Consider the following 17,021-nt stretch of genomic DNA (forward strand, 5'->3'; position numbering starts at 1 on the left):
AGAATCTGTCCAGTTCTAATTAATGAGGTTAATAACTGCAAAAAAAAAAAAAAAAAAGGCTATCTGTTCCAAAAGTATAGATGACTTTGGGTGGTTTTATGCATTTATACATAATAGCCCATGCACAGGGATGAAAAACAAGCACTGTTTTCCAGTTCCCTTTTCCCCCTACATTTAGAGAGTGTAAGAACTTTTCTGTTTTGTGAAAAGGTTATGCTTGTGATTCAGGGAGAGCGGTTCCAAAAAGCAGGATGCTTCCTGCTCCTGCCTGGCAAAAAGCACTGCCTGCTGCAGGTGCCACAGGCGTACCTGAGAAGAAGGGGCTTAGGCCAGGAGATGCACTCAATTTAAGACGTGGAGGAGTCCCGGGGTACCTGGTACAGCCGTGGCCCCTTTTCCTTTTGATGAGCAGGTCTTCTCCCAGGCGGTGCCCACCCCTGGCTTCTGGGTGGGTGCAGCAGGCTGTGTGTAGAAGCAGCTTGAGAGGAGGCGGGGAGGGCCAGAGCAAGGGAAGGACATTTCTTGGGCGGTTTGGACCATGAGACCTCTGGAGAGGCGCAATGAGGAAGATGCAAAAGCATTCAGTGCTGGCCTGATGCTGACCCTACCGGGGCAGTGGGAATTTTACCACTGATGTCAGTGGGCTCAGGGTTAGGGCAGCAATGCCCACGTACGGACATCTTACCCTTGGGGTCTGGACAAGGAGGAAAACCCCAGTGCAAGGATATTCATGGGGACCGAATGAAAGGAAGTAGAGATGGCTTTGTGTGCATTTATGCATTTATGCATTACACCGTGGCCCATGTGCAAGGATGAAAAACAAGCAGTGTTTGCCATTTCCCTTTCCCCCCTACATTTAGAGAGTGTAAGAACTTTTCTGTTTTGTGAAAAGGTTATGCTTGTGATTCAGGGAGAGCGGTTCCAAAAAGCAGGATGTAACTAAACTGAAACAAAATAGACTGGACACATCAAAATCAAGGCATTTAATAAAATAAAACATCTTTTTTTCTTCCCTAGAAGTTGTGTTAAAAATACGTAAATATACCTTGGTTCAAAACTGAGAGAAAGCTCCTTGTTCTGGGGGGACGTAGGAATGTTTCAAAGCAATGAAGCCAACTAGACAAACGTATTGGGGGGATTGGACTGAATAGGCCAGGCAAGCTTTTTTTCCTTTTCTTCTCTGTTAAAAGCATCATAGATGGAATCTTTGGTGACAGTTTTGGCTGGAGCTGGGTTATCTGCGATCCCAACGTGATTTTTTTTGGCTATCCTGGAACTGGTGGTGATGGTGTATGCGTTGCTTCTGTAGCATTTCATGGCAGACATGCAAAAAGTTTCTTTCATCCCTCTTCTGAAGTTGGCATTATACACAGAGTAGAGGGTTGGCTTGGAGGCTGAAGAGCTGAAAGAAACCCAAGTGACAGCCAGGAAAAGCAAGGTGCTCTTTCTGTAGTCTGTTTCCTGCGGGTGCCACAGCTGTACCACGTAGAAAGGGAGCCAGGACAGGAGGAAGACCGAGTTGAGCGTTAAGAACATCTTGATGGTTTTCACTTTTGTTCTTGGGACAATATTCATTGTCCTCCTGACAGTCCTGCCATCAGTGCCTATTCTCCAAATGTACCTGATGACCTTCTGGTAGAAGAGGATGATGAGGATGGAAGGGATCAGAAACCCCACCAGGAGGTGGATGGCACCGTAGAGGGCTCCTTCCCAAGAACTGGGGAGGAAGAAGTTGCAGTGGTCGTCGCTGTTGGAGCCATAGAAGAAGAAAGCCGGTGATGCCAATACGGCATCAAACAGCCAGGAGGCCAGGATCATTTTCTTGGCTTTCTCCCTGGACACTTTGAAGCTCAGGGGGTAGAGGATAGTGTAGAATCGATCCACGCATATCGAGAGGAGCACGTATATCTGGACGCCAGGGGTGAGGTACTGTACATACCTTACCAGCTTGCACATCGCGTTCCCCAGCACCCACCTGCCGTAGGTAAACTGAAGCAGCACGAAGGGCACGCTTGCGACACTGATGAGAAGGTCTGCACAAGCCAGGGAGACAACAAAATAGTTGGTGGTGGATTGCGTCCGCCTGCTTCTGTGGATCACTAAGCAGACGAGGGAGTTTCCAAAGAGGGAGACCAGCCACAACGCTCCCAAAACCATGCTGGCTGCTGCAATTTCCCCCAGCCTCAGTTGATACTGCAAGACAGTGTGGTTCTTGCCTGAGGGGGGTCCTATGGGTGACTCGGTCCCCCTGTGGCCAGCAGGAGGGGTGGCGGTTTCGGGGTAGCTGTTGTTCTGCAGCAGGAGCAATAAGGTAGGGAGAACAAAAGGAGCGCTGCTGTTATCCATGCTGTGGACAAACATGGCCAGGTCTTTTGCTCAGGCTGTATAAAGAGAGAAGAGAAAAGGTGCTGTTTAACAAGTATGTGTGAAAAACCTAGCTTAGCCAAGGAAAGGTAATTTTAAGTGGTATATGTGCTACTTAAAGTAGCAGATTTCAGAGAAGCGGTCAGAAATATACGGTGAGACTGTCTGGTACAGCAGAGGCCATTAAGGTTCCTGCGGATTTTTGTTACTGTCCTGAATATTTCAGGACAGGCATTTCTGTCCTCTGAAAGAGAAATGTCCCTTTCACAGCTAGAGACTGGGGTGCAGTTTCACCAATGCTGGTGACCTGCAAAGCGAGGGAGCAGAATATGCCCCACCGAGCCCAGAAACGAGCTGTTCTTCCCAGTGTCCGTGGGGGTGGCAAAACCCCAGACCACCAGTGTCCGTGCTCCCTTGACTGGACATAAATGCGTCAAGTAGCGAGACAAGGGAGGTGTTTCTTAGACCGAGAGGTAGAATGGGAAGTAATATTTTCCACTTTTTAGATGTTTTTTTTTTTACCTGTCTGGATGCTTGAGTGACCTCTGTATTTCTAAGCAAGCACTGAAATATAGCGTCTGGGATCAAACTGTGGCTGCTCCGTTGTCGTAGTTATGGAACACACCACAGTGATACCTATGACGTCATTTTTTAAGGAGGAGTGCAAAGGCTCTTAGTCATTAGAACTAGAAAGTCTCTTTCTGTGGGTATATTGTGTGAATGCTTAACTCCAGATTCTTGATATTGTGTAAGATACATCAGTATTCAATTAATGACCGGAAGATCAAAAAGTTAATCCCAGAAGCCAAATGGACTCATTCAAAAACCACGACCATCCTCCTCAGCTTTCCGAGTGATCCAAATTCCCAGCTTTGCTTACTGAGGGTTTTTTCAGTGCTTTCCTGATGTTTTTTGCTCTGCCTACTGTAGCCCTGCATCTATTACCAATTACTTTCTCCTTGTCTGCCTACTCAGAGTGGAGCCTGAAAGCGCAAAGCCACCGGATGAATTTGGGATCTTGCTCCTTGTGCTGTTTTGCATGTCATCTTCAATAACACAATGCAAAAAAATAGTCAGATGTGGAAGAGGAAAAGATGTATTAATTCCCTGATGTGTTTTTTTTTCCTCTAGCATTTTAGACTCTGTATTCATTAGCTGCTGTTAATATAACAGTGCGTGTTTCACAGGAATAGGCTTGATGTACAATCAGCTGCCCAGCACAGGCATAGATAAGGGGCACCCAAAAATGCAGAGTGGGCTTGAGAGCAGTGCGGCACAGCTGCATGGATGCAGCCGCTCTGCGTAGCCTCTGCCGGGCTGCTGCAGGACCCCGCTGCGCCTCTCCTCCCCACCTCACACCGTGCCTGGCCGCTGACTCTGCATCATCGGAAAGTGGGTCAATGCCTGAGTCACCAACGCTGCTCCCAAAGCAGCTGGCCTTATTTAGCAGCTTTCCCATGCAGGTAGTGTCTGAGAGCTAAAATGTGACTCAGGTTAATTTGGACTTGTAGCTGAAACGGTCTGAGTCCAGTGACAACTAGGTTTGTTTCAGTGGGGCGTGTTATCAAGGACTTTTGCATGGCACTCTCCTGTCAAAATAACACTTGGGGCATCAGTAATGAGACCCAGAAGTGGGTGTCATGGTGGTTGAATTGCCAACCGCCTGCAAGGGGCACCGTCTGCAGGTGATACGTTGCCCCTCGCCCCGTCTTCTGCTGGAGGGCGGCGGGTGCTGCCCAGCCTGGCCTTCGCTTTCCCCTCATCCTTAGTTGCCTTCCTTCATCGTTTCCTTAGTAGCCTTGCCTGGCAGATGATTCCTGGTTTCTCACACAGCCCCTGCTTGCCTTTGGATCTGCTCCCGGGGATACCCTGCCGTCATCATCTGTCTGCAGGGTATTGGACTGCTGTCTCTGGCAGAGTGGCAGGATGTATTGACAGTACAACCCGCTACATTACATGTTAGAATTATTTGTAATAGAATAATACATGTGGGGCATATTAACCAGTTAGAAAAGAACATTATGGGCTAATTTTCTTCCTTAATTTCCCTTCTTGCCATGCAGAAGTATGTGCTATTTAAAAATAGCCAGCTGTGCAAATGAAACTTTGTAGAAGAATAACCAGATGAAATTTCTTGACCAATATTGAAGAGCAGTGGAAGCCAGGTACAAGAATGAAATGCCCTTCCTAAACTGTTAAAATATGCAGACTCGCTAACACTGTTCTCATGATATTTCTCCTGGTGAGCCAAACCTACTGTCTGTGTCTGTTCAGACCTGGCAGAGTGGCAGGATGTATTGACAGTACAACCCGCTACATTACATGTTAGAATTATTTGTAATAGAATAATACATGTGGGGCATATTAACCAGTTAGAAAAGAACATTATGGGCTAATTTTCTTCCTTAATTTCCCTTCTTGCCATGCAGAAGTATGTGCTATTTAAAAATAGCCAGCTGTGCAAATGAAACTTTGTAGAAGAATAACCAGATGAAATTTCTTGACCAATATTGAAGAGCAGTGGAAGCCAGGTACAAGAATGAAATGCCCTTCCTAAACTGTTAAAATATGCAGACTCGCTAACACTGTTCTCATGATATTTCTCCTGGTGAGCCAAACCTACTGTCTGTGTCTGTTCAGACCTGAGACATTTAGTTATGCAGGTGGCTGAACCCCAAAATAGTTACAGGCTTGTAGCACTCAAACGGTACTTTTTTTCTGTTGCATTTTGCCTAAAAGTCATCCCAACGGCTGTTTACGGGAGAACTCGGGTTACCTGCAAACAGGCCTTTGAGAAGACAGGCATTCCCAGGAGGGAGCAGCGTGTAACACGCTCAGAGGTGCGTGTGGGGAGCTAACCGGTGGGTGCCTGCAGAGGAGGGAGAATGGCAAGAGATGGAGCCAGCTGTCTTCTGTCGGAGCTTTGCTAACAGAGGGAGCAATGCCTGAACGGGAGAAGCCTTCCCATGTGCCACCCTTCACCAGAGACCATATGCTTGTGGTGAGAGCCAGAGTATTTGATTACAGGTTGCTGGTGGTGATGGTTTTCTCACTGTAAGGAAAACAGAAGCAGCACCGAACACAGGTGCAAGTAATACTACATTTTGTGATGCTTTCTTCCTTGGAAAAATCCAAAGTCATTCAGCACACTTCCCACAAGGTCCAGGTGAAAATTTAAGTGCAACAATAGGGACTTAACTACCCTGAACATAAGATTTTTCTGGTTGAACAGCAATTACTTGTTTTATTATTTTTTTTAAAAAAGTAAATGCTATCTGATTAACCAATGTGCTCTGAGATGCCTGCATTCCTAGTCATAGATGATTTTTGCTTCTAATGGACCAGAAGCTGATTTTCTTTTATATTGAAGGATCCCTATTTAACCCTATTTTTCCTAGGTGGCACTGCGATCAGAATCATGTCTTGATTTAGCACTAAGAACCTTCGTGTTTATGGCCCAGCGTATCTTTTTGTTCTGTGGGCAAGTCTGTTTTTTATAGTGGAGACTTCAACTTCTGCATTATGAGTAATTCTCCTAATGGCAGTAGGAGCAAGAAAAGCTCAGCATATGCACCACTAGAGAAAAAAATAACTAGAGATTCTGTATCTTGCTACATTATGTATCTCCAGTTCCCATGTCCTCATTTACTGAAATATGGTTTAAGTGTTCGTGAACTGTTCAGCTTGTAAATATCAGATCCAGTGGTGAGCTCTTTAGTCTCCCTCTGCCTTGCAGGTCAATAATCAGATATTAGAAACACAAAAAGTAAAAATTATGTATAGCAAATATATGAAGCCTAATTACATTTTTATTTAACAAAAATGCTTTTGTTTGATTTTCCCTTTAAACATATTTAACATTGAGCTGAGCGAAAGGCTACTTTCTAGTAATTATGGGTCTGGATGGATGCAGCAGTGCCAAAAATCTCACTTTTTCTTTTGAATATTTTAGAGCAGGAATGCTTTTAAACCTGGTATAAGGACTTCCTGTATTTCTCTTTAAAACCCTAATTTTTTTGCATTTGCTTGGGAAAAAAAGGGCATGTGAAATGACTCATAATCATCAAACAGGGATTTCCTGGTGCCACAGTTCCTATTTTATGGACCTTAATTTGCAGTTTGAAGGCCCAAACACTCCATTTTCAGGGTTATTCCTTTGGGTTGATAGCAAAGGAAACATATTCTTGCTAAGTCTCCAAAACAGATCTGTTACTTGGAGATGAAGTATTTGAGCCACAAGAACTTCATAAAATCACTGCCACGTCTACTTCGCTGTTGCATAAAGACCATATGGCACAGCTACTATGTGTTTGCCTGTTTACTGTCCTGTCTAGAAATGTAGTGTCCATTGCAATTTGGAAGAGTAAAACCTAACAAGATTCACAAAGGAATGCAATAAATGGCTTTTTAAATGTTTAATCAAAAGAATAAACATTTTTTCCCCCAACCACTGTTTTTTAGGATTAAAAAGGTAGCTAAAGAAACAGATCATTGTGCATTACTTAACCTGACACTATCAGAGGGGCTTTTTTATTCAACATATTTTACCTCTCTGCATCATAACTGCAAAACAGTAGGCAAGCTTTGTCCCAGCAAATTATTTCAAAAGCATTAAGCTGGCCATTTACTCCATAAATATCCCTCTCTGAAGAATATCTTGGGAATAGCTGCCAGACTGGAAGAGGAATGCTTCATCCTACTGAGTTTAATCAACATTAGAAGTGGGAGTAAATTGAATCAGAAGGGGGGGGGCGGGGGGGGGGCCTTTTGTCTGCATGTAAGATGCTAGAAGGAGACATTCATCCCTGCCTAAATTCAAATTAACTGCCCTGTGTGTGCATTGTCTCAATGTAATAATCCTTTTATAGAAGAGCACAGAATGTGTTAACCTCTCTCCGTTTCTTGCTATGCAGAGATGTCTGTGTGCATATTGAGGCCATTTAGTACTTCTTCTTCCAGTGGAGGAATGCGGATACACATGCTTTTGTAAGCACACAGATTCTCTGCCAGTTCTTTTCTCTGGTCTAGTGCTTATAAAAATGCTCAGCTATTCGCTCTGTTCCTCTTACGAAGGCTTTTCTATTCTCTGGGCAGCTCTTCTGAGCAAAGCTTGAAAATCTCTTGATGTGAAGTGTGTTCTTCCTCACTCTCTGCATTCCAGTGCATGGGGATAGAAAACATCTGCCCCCTTTTTATCAGGAGAATAAAATGTTTTGAATGTAATAAAACTTTTAAGATCCATACCCGTATCTCATACGCTGCTGCCTGCTCCCTGGCTCTACCCGGCTGGTGAAGATTCCTCTTCTGCATCTAAAGATGGTATGACATAATGACAGTGTAGATAGGCTCTTTTGTGGATGTGAAGCTTTCAGTACCGATGTGGTCTCAGCTCAACTTATGGAAAAAGCTTCTGAATTGAACTGATGATGTAAGTTGATATATTTTATTGCATCTTATATCAGCATCTGAGAGCCTAGCCTGTATTGCAGGGTGGTCGTGGGAGCAGGAAATATGGATAGAATCAAATAAAGGAAGGAAATGTTCTTAATTTCCAGCACATCTAAAGAATATATGTTATACTTAGCTACTGCATGAGCATGAATCTAAACAAGATTTTTCTGCTGTATGGTTGAGAAAACTAAGGGCAACTGGGCAGTCTCTTTGCCATCAACCTTCATTGATTCTTCCTGTTCTTTCCTGACTATTTTAACAAGGTATTAAAGCTGAGAACAAAGATATAATACTGCAACACTTGCTGGGATTGGGGCCGATTTATATTCCTTGTGCTGGTTGCCTGAGGAAGAATCCTTTTTCAGCTTTATCCTTTTAACTGAGCTTAGCAAGTGGTGAGCCATGCAGTAACTAACTAGACCAAGAACCGGGTCCATGTATTGCTTATGGGTCTATCAGCTCACGTCTGGAGTAACTACTCAGTGCAGACCTGTAGCACTGGGTTTGAGGCCTGGCCCGGGGCAAATCCATGTGGCATGGTTTTGGTGAACATTCAGGGTTCAAAACCATACATAAGTCACAAATTGCTGCATATTGGCTGAGTGTCCTTAGGAGATAGTGCCATCTCTTGAAGCTCATTGTTGTGTTAAACATTCTGGGAGCAATGGATTTTTCCTGCATCTGAAGTCAATGAATTTTTCTCATGTATTTATTTACTGTGGGTTAGGACTGACATGCAGGCAGTCACCATAGGTCTATTAACCTCAAGTGAGTTGCTAAGACCCAGTAATTTATTCATGCACCTAAGCCCTAATAGTGTGTTTCTTCTCTGTTGTTGGTGGGAAGGAGCCCTTAAAGTAACTGCAGATTCCACTTACACCCAACATCGTGCTCTTGTTCAGGGACAGAAAGTGGTAAAATATGACCCAGATTTGTGCTCACCACTACCCAGATAGACACCCTCACCTCATCAGCTTCTGCAGAGCGAGGGAACAGGTGTAATTCTCTTCAGACAGGGCTATGCTGAAGCACATGTGGAGTTTGCAACCATCAGATCAGTAGAAAGGATGACCTTTCTGGAGAGATAGGCAGGGTCATTTGCAGTGAGAAGTCATCCCCAGTAGCTGTAGGGTCGGGTCATCTGTAAGGCCTGGGAAGGACACAGCCTTCCTTCCACAGACCTGGGCTGTGCCGAATGAATTGCTGGGTTTGCCATGACCTTCGGACTGCCTATTTCTTCCATCTCTCTCCTCTGCTCTTGCCTACAGCCTGGTCTGGCTAATCATAGGAGACTCACACAGCATGGTGCTCTGGCTACTACCTCATGAGCATAACTAGTGCAACACACTGTTTACAAATGGGTACGCAGTGGTTATGAGTGGTTCTGAGTCTCTTGTAATAGATGTAACTCTTCTTCCCCAAAGGAAAGACCCACCAACTTTTAAGTGTCTCAGAGATTTATTCTATCCTCCCATTGCTGTGACTAGTAGGCAAAACCCCAGATTAGCACTGTTGTAAAAATGATGGCAGAACCCAGATCTGTGCCCAGTGTGACTGTGGGGGCATGAAAAAGTGGGAGCAAGGAGAAGAGGGACCGACCTCATTTCTAACTCTGCTGTCAAAATAGGTTCCACCTACTGGAGTTGTCCAAGAAGAGTGTGGAGAAGCTTGAAATATACCTTGGCAGGCTGCATGCCTCCCTTAATGAGGATTGAGTCTATCCTCGGACATGGCGAGGCTGGACCCTTTCCTGATTCAGAGGTAAAAAAATGGATGCTCTCTCCCTCAAACTTACATTATTTTTTGGCAACACCAGGCCCTGCCCACAACACAGCATGCTCCTCTGCTTGATGTGAGGAACACAGTGCTTACCAGGGCTGGTTTGCAATGGTGGGTGTTGACAGATAAGCTGTGGTGAATCTCACGCTTGGCTGATTTCTCTGCCCATCTCTTGGAAATTCTCACCCTCTCCCCACCGAGTGTCGTCTCCCCCACAGGGAGAATGTGCCAGCAGCTTCAGTGAGGACTCCAGCAGCTTAGCTCACACTCTCACTAGCAGTGAGCACAAGTTCTCCTCCTAGGAGAACCTTAGGGTTTTTTTTTTTTTATTGCTTCCATATGAAAAGGTCATATAGAAATGAATTCTTGATATTAAATCTTGTGAAATCTGCTTTCTCAGCACATGAGAAGTTAATATGGTAACAAGATTTTTTTACAGTGGTACAAACATTTGTGCTGGGATGTGAGAATGCCTGTAATATGGCTCTTGACCCTTCTCAGTAATGTGGATCTAGCACTCACATGACACTGGTCACCTGTGCCAGATACAGTGACAGAGAGTGGGGTACCACTGGTGGCTAATAATCATGCTAGGGATAGAGTTGCCAGAGATCTCAAGATGCTTCCAGGAGGACTTATCTGATAGGAATAGGAGGAGGAGACCTGAATGAGCAGTAGGAGAGCGTTCCCATGGGTGTCCATCAGAGGATATGGCCGTTAGTGAGAGCATTTCATAGGCTTCCTATACTAACTTTGCTGGAGAAGCCAGGAGGGCTGAAGGCCATGCAAAGCCCACAGTTAGGTTGGAATGCCTGATGCAGAGATGATTGTTGGAAGGGATGTCTCAGCTGAGCTAGGCTCAGGGAGGACAAAATCAGGCTAGGAGAAGCCACTGCAGCAAGATGCTGGCCTGCTGATAACCCCCGAACTGGAGACGTCTTCTTGGGCAGGGTGCCAGTTGCAAGAACTGTGTTGGCTGCCTGTCAGAAGGAGAGTCTAGGGAGTGATGGAAGCTGCTGGAATGGAGGAATCCCCAAAACACAAGCGCTGCATCATGTTTTGGTGCTGGGAGAACTGTGTTTATGGTGGGGAGGGGGAGAAGACTCTACTTGAGGATTTAGGGGGTTATTCTACATTGTCTGATTGAAATTGCTCTCCAAACTGTTAAACACCTGAGGGAGGATGCCTGGTGGGGCTGCAAAGGAAAATGCAGATGGAGATCATACGGTGTGACCCAGATGGGGGAATTGCACTGCACAGCTTTGCCAACAGAGGCTTCACAGGAGAACTGCGGGGGAGTAAGAGTCTGCAGGCTCTTACTTCAGGCTGAGGAGCAGAACTCCCCAAACGTGTCTAAGGTGTAGAAATTCCTCCCCTTACTGACACATCTGAGACCAGGATGTTTAAAATAAACTCGTAAATCAAGCTTCCAAAAATCCATATTTAAACACCCCCCAAAAGATTAGCTTTTAGGGATGCTTCTGAGTTGGCACCCAATTTTTCTGCAAACAAGCCACTTGTTTAAGTGATTAGCAGCAGCTTTAACAACAAATCTTCAAGAACCACATTTGAAAATCTTTGCCAGAAAGAATTGGCTATGAATCCTGCCTCATACACACAAATGGCCTTTTGAAAGCAGAAGGCAGTTTTACTTCTCCATTACTCTGTGGAGCCAACATACTGTTTGACATGCTGGAAGCCAGCTGGATAAATGAAAAATATTGCTATGCGTTCCTAGAGAGTATGTGCCTGAATTAGCAAAACCAGAATAGCCTTCTTGCCTCTGCTGGCTACAGATAAGCAAAGATTACTATGTCTGTGGTGTTTCCCTAAGTAGCTGCATCCAGGCACCCACACAGAAGAAGGGAGACAACACTTTCAGAAAGGAAGATTTCAAATTAATGACTGAAAAATACAAACCCAACTGTTTCAGTGCAATAACACAAGGAAGGAAGAAGCTGTTTGAATGGATCTAGAGACAGATAAAAACTGATGGGCCGATTGGTCTGCTCCATCTCAGCAAAAGTAATTTTCTGCTTTCATTGACCTGATCGTGTCAGGGGATTGTTTTAAGACAAATAAGTGGCATAATTTAAAAATTATGAATATAGATATACAGAATGTAGATTTGAACAGAAAATATGGTTATTCTGCAGTAATTCTACACACCTCTGTGCTTTCAGCAGAATCAGCTTAAAATTCAAGCTCTGCAGAGCATTTGCTCCTGAGGAATGAGTCCTCCCTGCTAAAACCCAAGAATTTAAAATGCACATAAGTAAATACATGTAAGATAAATTACTGGAAAAGATCATCTCACTTGTCTGCGCAAAGAGAACTATCCCTTTAGCCACAGCACCGTTCAGCACAGCACCTATCCATCCACGTACCTGCTCCAAAGCATAATCCCAGGGGCGCCGGTCTGGTCCTTTCTCCGTTTGTTATCCCAAGCGAAGGCACCTCTGGGAAGGTGCCAATCATGCTGGAAACCACAGAGTATATTCACATCTGTAGCTGCCTCTGCCCGGATATTTGTAAATCTGGTTGAGGGGGAGGGATGGGGTATTCTCCCCCTCTATCTTTGACGGAGGAAAAAAAAAAAAAAAAAAAAAAAAAGACGTTTCGCAGGGCTGGCTGCTGCCACCAGTTTCTTTCTGTGTCATGTGGGATGCGGATCATGTGGCAGTCCCTTCTCAGGACCCAGCCTCTCCCTCGTCTCCCCCCCCACCCGGGTCGGGATGCCCGAGTGTGTCCCCCCAACCCCCGGGTCGGGGCCGGGCGCCTCGGGGTCCCTCAGCACCACGGACAGCGCCGCGCCGCCCGCCGCGCCGCGGAGCCCCGACGGGGCGGACACGGGGCCGACACCCCGACACCCCTCCTTTAACTCCCGGCCTTTCGGCGGGGGTCCCCCCCGTTCCCGGGGGAAGGCAGGGGAGGGGAGGGCAGCCCCGGGGGCAGTGCCCTACCCCCCCCACCCCCCCGGCCTGCTGCGGGGCTCGGCTGCCGGCGCTGACGTCCCGGTTGCTATGGCGAGGTGCGGCTGCTCAAGAGGATGCTTTTTCTTCCACGATGGTCGCCATGGGACCCTGGCAATTGAAAGAAACGGAGCGAATGAATAAGGAGAGGGAGGTGGAGAGAATATTTAATTAGCTTCCTCTGGGAATGTGTGTTTTGGTGGTGTTTTGTTGTGGTTTTTTTAATTCCCTTGTAGATACTGAAACTGGTTAAGGGGAAAAAAAAAAAAAAAGAAAAAGAAATCAAGACTGTCTGGTCCCCCCATTTTGCATTGGGCACCTTTTTTTTTTTTTTTTTAATTGATGGGGGATGGCACCAACACCGTTCCCTGCCACATACGCTTTATTAAGCAAGGCAGAGTAATGACAACCCTCCCCAAATCTCAACGAGCGGTTGCTCACAAACATTTGTCCTGCAGAAGTACAATGGCTTCATAAATTATATTGCACTGTAAGTTTAAGGAAGGAACGTATTGTTTTAGTCCTGACAAACTTTCTGCCCGTGAACTAACCAAGAAAATTGTTTGGCGCGTGTATTTGTGCTATTTCAGGATTTCTCATTAGGTGCATGGGTCAGCTGAACCAACAAAGGCTGACTCAAAGGCTGGGTATTTTCCTTTGTTTTCCCTCATTTTTCAGGGGAGAACCCCAAGCATATTTTTGTAATTTTTTACCAGATATTTTTAGGGCAGTGGAGGAAAAGTACAGTTCCTTATCAAAAGCTACTTTCAAGGAAGAACGTTGAAATAAACAGGTTTTTTTTTTCTGAGTAATTACTGCAGTATAGTTTCATTTCCTATATTTTATATTCTTGAGCTACATTACATGCAGTGGAGCAGTTATCCTGGGAATTAAGTCAGAAATATGGAATAGCTTCTCTACAAAGCATGGTTTGAATAGACAGTCCCAGTTAGAAACAGGTAAGGTGTGGACAGATATGATAAAGTGAATGACACAGAGAGTGTGAATAGGGACTGTCTGTTCAGCTTCCAACAGAAGAACTTGGAAGGGAGCATCAGATGAAGGAACCTGGTTCAGAACACCCAGAAAGGAGGGCTTCCTCAAAATGTGAGTGTAGCTTTATGGGGTTTCTTGCCAAAGAATGTTCTGGGTGCAGAATTTCATGTGAATTTGAGGGGAGATTGAACAAGTGTTTGGAAAAGTGCTAAATAGATCTAAACTGTCCTAAGCCAATAAACCACTTCACTTTCAGAAAATCATCTGATCTCAGGGCAGTTGGAGGTTGGGAGAACTCTCAAAGTAAGTATTGTGCTGGGGTTCACTGAAAGGTATCTTTATAACCAAGCCAATAATTGTATAAAGTTTGGGGTGGGAGTACATCTACAGTATTGCCCAGTCAGAGAATGGCAATGGTAACGGCAGCTTGACCATACACCAGCTTCATTTCCAGATATTTCACACTCTGTATTTCAAACTGCGGATTTTTCCCAACAAGTTTCTTTTTTTACCATTTTCCTCCCTGTGATTGTTAGTGTTAGAGAAAGATAATTTTATTTTTTCACCTTCTTTCAAACCTTGTTTCACTGACAGTGAAGGCGGGTGAAGGAAGGGTACCTGACACCTGTGTTGATGGAGTATTGCACAGGGACATGGAAACCACTGGACTGACTCACACAATCATTCCTCTAGTTGAGGGATGCAGTCTTTGGCAGTGGTAAATGCACAGTGTTTTGGAAGAAGGCATAAAAACCTGACAGTTGTTTTGGGGATTCACTTTCTCTTTTTTTGCCACATAGACATCAGGATCAGGACTTGAAATATGTAGTGATATTAGTTTCTCATGAGCTTAGCTCCCATTATCTATTCCAGTAGCTGCTAAATTAATCAACCTTTATAAAATCCAGGTACATCATTTGGGAATTGATAAACTGGAAGGGGGGTGAAGATGTACACCTCATTCGGCATATCCAGAAAGCCTGAAACATCAGGTTGTTCATATTATTTGGAAACTTGTTTCTCTGACAAGTTCTAAACATTTTCTTAAGTTTGTCCTGAACAACCCAGGTTATCCCAAATTTGAAGTCAGTTGTTGCCAGAGCCACAGTTGCTGTTGATTATTTTAGAACTGCTTTTGCAGGGCAAAATAATTTTTGCTTAATGTTGATCTTTCAATTGTGCATTTGTTTGAGCAAAACTGGAAGTAAATCTCAGATTAATTTTTTGACACCTGTCACATTAAAGAAACTTTTATTCCTGTCAATGAATCCAGTGACAAACCTGGACAGAGATGTCAGGTCTCCAAGCTGGCACCTGACTGGGGACAAAAGGGCATTCCGTGGACTCAGTGCTAGAAAGTTTGCTTTGTGGAGCGGGGGGGACAGGACAGAAAAATAAATCATACAAAACACTATGAGGTAATAGGTGCAAATCAAAATATATGGCACATTGTGCCCCCTGCGTATTGGGACTATTATGCCTGAGGTACTCCATGTGGTGCGTACGGAGTCTGTGTTTGTAGGGTCAGGCTGTGGGAAAGCAGTTACGATTTCTGCATGGGGCCAAACTCTGCTCCATCCTGAGCCTTTCCATTTCGTTCAGTGGGACCAAGCTCTGGAGCTCGGTACACAAGGGTCAGTAGCCCTGGGGGGCTGAAGGCACACTGGAGTTGCACAAGAAAAAGTCAGTCTTAAATTCCTGCCTCGGTTGATGCCTGAGACGTGCAGTTTGGGATACATCATTTAACCTCTCTGGGCCAAATTCTGCTCAGGAGCACTGGATTAAATTCAAGGTGACTCTGCTGAAGCCACATGGCAATGCCCAACCTGTTACCAGTTAAACATGTCTCCACTGGTTGTCCTAGGGCTGAACTTGGCTCAGGGCTTTGAGAACTCGGACCAGTCTGTGAATGCCTCCATGTTCTCTAAGAATACTTCATTTCAGCCTGGTTTTGTTTGAGGGATGGACTGGTGATTTGGTATACCTCAGGCATGATCCCTCAGGACTTTTAGGTCTGGTGTGAATTGTGCCCGTAAAGCGTAGTGGCTCAAGGATTGGGGTATTTTTTATTTTGTTTGTTGTTTTCACCTGTTTAAATACCAACAGTGGTTCAGAGAGTAGTGAGAAATGTCCCACAGCTGAGCTAAAGCCATAGCTTTGCTCAGACCTTACAGGGGTCACAGACCCATGAAGAGAGAGTGAAATTTGGGGATAACAAGCTCTGGGGACATCTTATATCTGCTTGGTGTGGGAAATAATAAGTTGCCTGGAGGAAATATGACTCACTCTTATATGTGTTCAGAAAAGTAGGGAAATATCTAGGTTTCCGTTTAATCAAAGCTTAATAAGAACTAGTTTTCTTTGTCTCCTCCCCAAACATTGCATGCAAAGCAGCATTCACCGGCCCTTGAAGTTAATGTACTGCATTATGCATTATAATAGATGACATTTCATGTGACCTACATGCACACAGTGTGGCTGGGATGAGTCAGATTTCAGTGTCTGTGGCTGCCGCACCTGTTACATTCTTAAATTAATGCATATATTTGAAGTGGGGGGAGGACTGATGCTGAAGTTTTCATTCAGAAGCAGCGGTAAGATCTATACCTGCTTTAAAGAGGAACTCATTTCCCTGGAGACGCTGATCCTGCGCCTCTTGCTCAGAGAGAGTTTCCAATCACGCAGTGATGTCAAAGTCAGGTCAGCAGGATCAGGACAGAAAGGATTTCTGGCAATGCCAGTCAGGGAATCCTAAAAAGGGGGGAGCGCTGTAAAGGATGCTATGGCAAGCACAGGAAGCACAGATGATCCAGCACAAAGAAAAATGGAGTCACAATTCATTCTTTTAATCTGATAATTCATTCTTTTAATCCTCATGGGACATGACTGAACGGGAGATCTTTTTTGGATTGGTTGCGTACCTACCTTCTACTTAACAGAGCAAAAGAAGAGCTTTTACTTTCCTGCTGCAGAGCATTATTTTTTTCTTTGGGTTAGTGGGACAGAGGTGACAGAAATTATCTGTTCTAGATATAGGGAGTCAGAGAGCCACAGCTTGCCTTAAACCAAACCAAATCAAAGCAACCCCCACCGAGCCCCAAATCTATGAATTGCTTTGATCTGTCTACCTTCAGGTAAGAAGACCGGATTACTGCAGGCTTCCACTGCTCTCCTTAGAAGAGCTATCCCCATTATAAGTTTAACATGCTTATCAATTGGTTTCCCACGGTGTTAACCTGGCTTTTTAGCAGCATCATTCTGCTGGGCCGCAGAAATGTGAACTGGCTATATATCAACACTGTAAAACATAATACTCCTCCTGAGAGCAGGTCTAATTTTACAGGATATAGAGGGTGAGGAGGTGGTCTCTAGCTGCTGCGTTTGTTACATGCCCTGGCTGTACATCCCCTCAGTCAGATTGGGGTTGTATCCAACCCTGAGTGTGTGCTACAGATTGAC

General features: G+C 44.8%; 1 protein-coding gene across 2 annotated transcripts; it reads right to left on the reverse strand.

Moving 5' to 3' along the window:
- Nucleotides 1-1,009: 1,009 nt before the first annotated feature.
- On the reverse strand, nt 1,010-12,268 carry GPR19 (G protein-coupled receptor 19). Of its 2 annotated transcripts, XM_049822383.1 has the most exons (3): nt 11,982-12,268; nt 7,609-7,674; nt 1,010-2,381 (listed from the first exon to the last, which is right to left on the reverse strand). In XM_049822383.1, the coding sequence occupies exon 3, from the start codon at nt 2,359-2,361 to the stop codon at nt 1,117-1,119; it is 1,245 nt and encodes a 414-aa protein (XP_049678340.1). In that variant the 5' UTR covers nt 2,362-2,381; nt 7,609-7,674; nt 11,982-12,268; the 3' UTR covers nt 1,010-1,116. The 2 variants fall into 2 exon arrangements, with proteins under 2 accessions (XP_049678340.1, XP_049678339.1); XM_049822382.1 differs by lacking the exon at nt 7,609-7,674.
- Nucleotides 12,269-17,021: the final 4,753 nt, after the last annotated feature.

The sequence above is a fragment of the Accipiter gentilis genome, chromosome 18, assembly GCF_929443795.1.
Source record: "Accipiter gentilis chromosome 18, bAccGen1.1, whole genome shotgun sequence".
Classification (NCBI taxonomy): Eukaryota; Metazoa; Chordata; class Aves; order Accipitriformes; family Accipitridae; genus Astur; species Astur gentilis.